This window comes from Limulus polyphemus, unplaced genomic scaffold, assembly GCF_000517525.1.
Source record: "Limulus polyphemus unplaced genomic scaffold, Limulus_polyphemus-2.1.2 Scaffold7344, whole genome shotgun sequence".
Taxonomy (NCBI): domain Eukaryota; kingdom Metazoa; phylum Arthropoda; class Merostomata; order Xiphosura; family Limulidae; genus Limulus; species Limulus polyphemus.
The window spans coordinates 5,418-9,221 of record NW_013672954.1 but is presented as its reverse complement, the minus strand read 5'-3'; the positions used below and the strand labels follow the sequence as shown (position 1 = coordinate 9,221).

Genomic DNA, 3,804 nt, shown 5'->3' with positions numbered 1-3,804 from the left:
GAGTAATTTACTTAATAAAGGGGAGTAACTCTGTAACTGTAAAGATTGAGTAATTTACTTACTTAATAAAGGGAAGTAACTCTGTAACTGTAAAGATTGAGTAATTTACTTACTTAATACAGGGGAGTAACTAACTGTAAAGATCTAGTAATGTACTTACTTAATAAAGGGGAGTAACTCTGTAACTGTAAAGATTGAGTAATTTACTTACTTAATAAAGGGAGTAACTCTGTAACTGTAAAGATCAAGTAATTTACTTACTTAATAAAGGGGAGTAACTCTGTAACTGTAAAGATTGAGTAATTTACTTACTTAATAAAGGGGAGCAACTCTGTAACTGTAAAGATCTAGTAATTTACTTACTTAATAAAGGGAAGTAACTCTGTAACTGTAAAGATCGAGTAATTTACTTACTTAATAAAGGGAAGTAACTCTGTAACTGTAAAGATCAAGTAATTTACTTACTTAATAAAGGGAAGTAACTCTGTAACTGCAAAGATCGAGTAATTTACTTACTTAATAAAGGGAAGTAACTGTAACTATCGAGTAATTTACTTACTCAATAAAGGGAACTAACTCTAACTGTAAAGATCAAGTAATTTACTTACTTAATAAAGGGAAGTAACTCTAACTGTAAAGATCAAGTAATTTACTTACTCAATAAAGGGAAGTAACTCTGTAACTGTAAAGATCAAGTAATTTACTTACTTAATAAAGGGGAGTAACTCTGTAACTGTAAAGATCAAGTAATTTACTTACTCAATAAAGGGAACTAACTCTAACTGTAAAGATCAAGTAATTTACTTACTCAATAAAGGGAAGTAACTCTGTAACTGTAAAGATCAAGTAATTTACTTACTTAATAAAGGGGAGTAACTCTGTTACTCAATCTTTACAGTTAAGTTACTTCCCTTTATTAAGTAAGTAAAGGTAACTGTAAAGATTGAGTAATTTACTTACTCAACAAAAGGGAAGTAACTCTGTAACTGTAAAGATCAAGTAATGTACTTACTTAATAAAGGGAAGTAACTCTGTAACTGTAAAGATGTACTAATGTATTAAAAACCAACAGGTTTACACATCAAGATTAAACAAACTTGTAACTGTTATTTAGGTTTATTGTTAATGTGAGATTATCATGCTTTCACAAATGCATGTAATTAGAACCAAATATCATGAGGTAAGGATTGTAATTAGATTGTAATCCAGAAGTTGGCTATTTCTTAAAATTTTTAATTTTTGCGTGACCAAAGTCTAAACAGCTTCCATTCTTTGGCAACTGGTTTATCTCTCGGACTAAACAGAGTGTGCTCAGAAATAATCTGTTGTTATCAAACATTAAAGATATGTTTGATGGAATTTTGTGTGACCAGAATCTTAAAAACTACCCTTCTTTATCAGCTGGTTTACCTCTCGGGCCAGATAGAACTCAGCTAGAGGCGCTACTGGTGGCTTTAGCTAGTGATAAACTACAGAATGTGAGATATACTGTCAAAAGTTTTTATGCTCCAGCGAAATCGGGGAACGTGGAGAAAATTCTTCAGCTCATTGGTAAGTATTGAGACTAGAGAGAACATTCACAATGCTTAGAATAATTTTTTTTTTCTCATTTCCTACTATAGTCAATAATATTTTCCTGCCCATCTACACCCACTGTAAACTTAAGCAGATCTGTCTCTAAAATCTAGTTTTTAAAAATAAATTAAATTATTTGAAAAATGAGACCATTAGCTTAAAAGTAAACAGCATAGAATTTTTAAATAATTATTTTTCACAAGATTTATCTGATTATATATATATAATAAAGGTAAAACCTTGTCATTAGCTTAAGTCATTCTCTTAGACTCAAATAGTGAAAGCATGTCCGTTTTTTTTTTTCTATTTTGTGAGTTTCATGGAAAAATAATGCAAAAAATAAATATAATGAATTTGGGCAGATGTTATTGTTTATAGTGTTGAACTTGGAAGGTTTTTAGTCATTTATTTTTCATTCAGAATTGATGGAAACCAAGAGTTATCAGAGTTAAAATCACTACGTTTTGTTAACGGTATAAACAATTAAATATTTCCTTTCACAATTGTACGATAATAGCGCTTCGTCGTAAAAATTAAATCAAGAAAAATAGTCATGATGCCTGACTTAATTCATAACTTTTTCAGTACCAGAAATATCGTACTTAATGAGATTTCTCTGTTGTTTTGCTTTTGTGTGTGTGTGTTGAGGAGGGGGGGGGGGTTATCACGGGCAAGGTTTTTATTTCCAAAAATACCACACTTGATCATTTAACAATAAATTGTTTTATTGCGTATATTACGAAACTAGCACTTGGTTTTGACCCCAACCACAAATTTGAAGACCATGACAATGAGACTCCTCTTCATGTAGCAGCCAGTTCTGGACATTTAGTTGTTGTTCATCTTTTACTTCAGGTAACTGTGGTTTAGTATGTTTCTTAAGAAGGACATGAGGTATCCAAAGCTAAATAAATTTACCACTGAATGTTATGTATATATATAACGGCAGCACATATTTTTGTTAAGAAAAAGAAAGTTTTAAGCCTATTGTGCAGCTTTGTGCTAAAATAAATATGAGCATTAATTTATAATATATACGTAAATAAAGTTAACATAAAATACCAATTTAAAAAGGACAAAAACTGTTTCTTATTACAACTGAAAGATGTTTAGATATCTGTTTGAATATTTTGATGAACATAGTTTTGGAGGTCGTAGAGTATTGAATTAAACTCTTATTTATTATAACAGATTTAATTGTAGTCTTGTATTTATTGTCATGGCCTGGTGATTAGGGGGCACTTGACTCGCAATCTGAGGGTCGTGGGTTCGAATCCCCGTCAACTAACATGTTCGCCCTCTCATAAACCGTGAAGGCGTTATAAGTGACGGTCGATCTCACTATTCGTTGGTAAAAAGAGTAGCCCAAGAGTTGGCAATTGGTGGTGTTTACCAGCTGCCTTCCCTTTAGTCTTACACTGCTAAATTAGGGATGACTAGTGCAGATAGCCCTCGTGTAGCTTTGCACGATATTCAAACCAAATTGGAAACAAAACGGGAATAAATTGACAGTTAAATTATAATATGCACATAATTGGCTTGGATTAATTATGATAATTAGTGTAAGAAATTGATGTGTTTGTTAAACTCTCAAAAATAAGTATGTTCATACAATGTGATTGTTTGCTTTGTACTTTAACTTAAAAAGAAAGTTTAAATATTAACAAGTTTTCATTCATTTTATGAAACTAAACTTTTTTTCTGTGTTGATATACTAAAAACAAAATTGGTTTGTATTGTAGGCAGGAGCTGTGCTTGATCACCTGACCAACCAACTGTATACCCCTCTGATGTATTCTGTGCAAGCTGGTCACACTTCAGTTGTCGAATACTTGGTTAAGGCAGGAGCTCAGTTGGATGCCAGAGTAAGAACAATATGAACTATATAGTGACGGCTCATCATATTAAAACAAAAGTTCAGTTACAAACCAAGAACTTATAGATAACGTATGATTATTAAACTACAATCTATCAGTAACATCCCACACCTGAGTTTAGAATTTGAAGTGTTTATCAGGATAACACATGTAAGTAACATCCTCTCTTTGAATTTGTGGTAAAGCACTTGTGGGTGTATAACATCCCTGTGATTAGTTACCTACTTTTGTAATAAAGGTTTTTAACTGATCACAACCAGAACATCGTAATCTTATGAGTATATAACATCCCTGTGATTAGTTACCTACTTTTGTAATAAAGGTTTTTAACTGATCACAACCAGAACTTCGT

At 31.7% G+C, this 3,804-nt stretch overlaps 1 protein-coding gene across 1 annotated transcript in view; it reads left to right on the top strand.

The window, feature by feature from the left end:
* Positions 1-3,804, top strand: part of LOC106474548 — a gene marked incomplete at its 3' end in the record, with an annotated part of 37,658 nt that overhangs the window by 29,006 nt on the left and 4,848 nt on the right. The window contains exons 10-12 of the mRNA XM_022402872.1: positions 1,402-1,551; positions 2,324-2,430; positions 3,318-3,440. Coding sequence (XP_022258580.1) covers positions 1,402-1,551; positions 2,324-2,430; positions 3,318-3,440 — 380 coding nt within the window. The remainder of the gene's footprint in view (positions 1-1,401; positions 1,552-2,323; positions 2,431-3,317; positions 3,441-3,804) is intronic.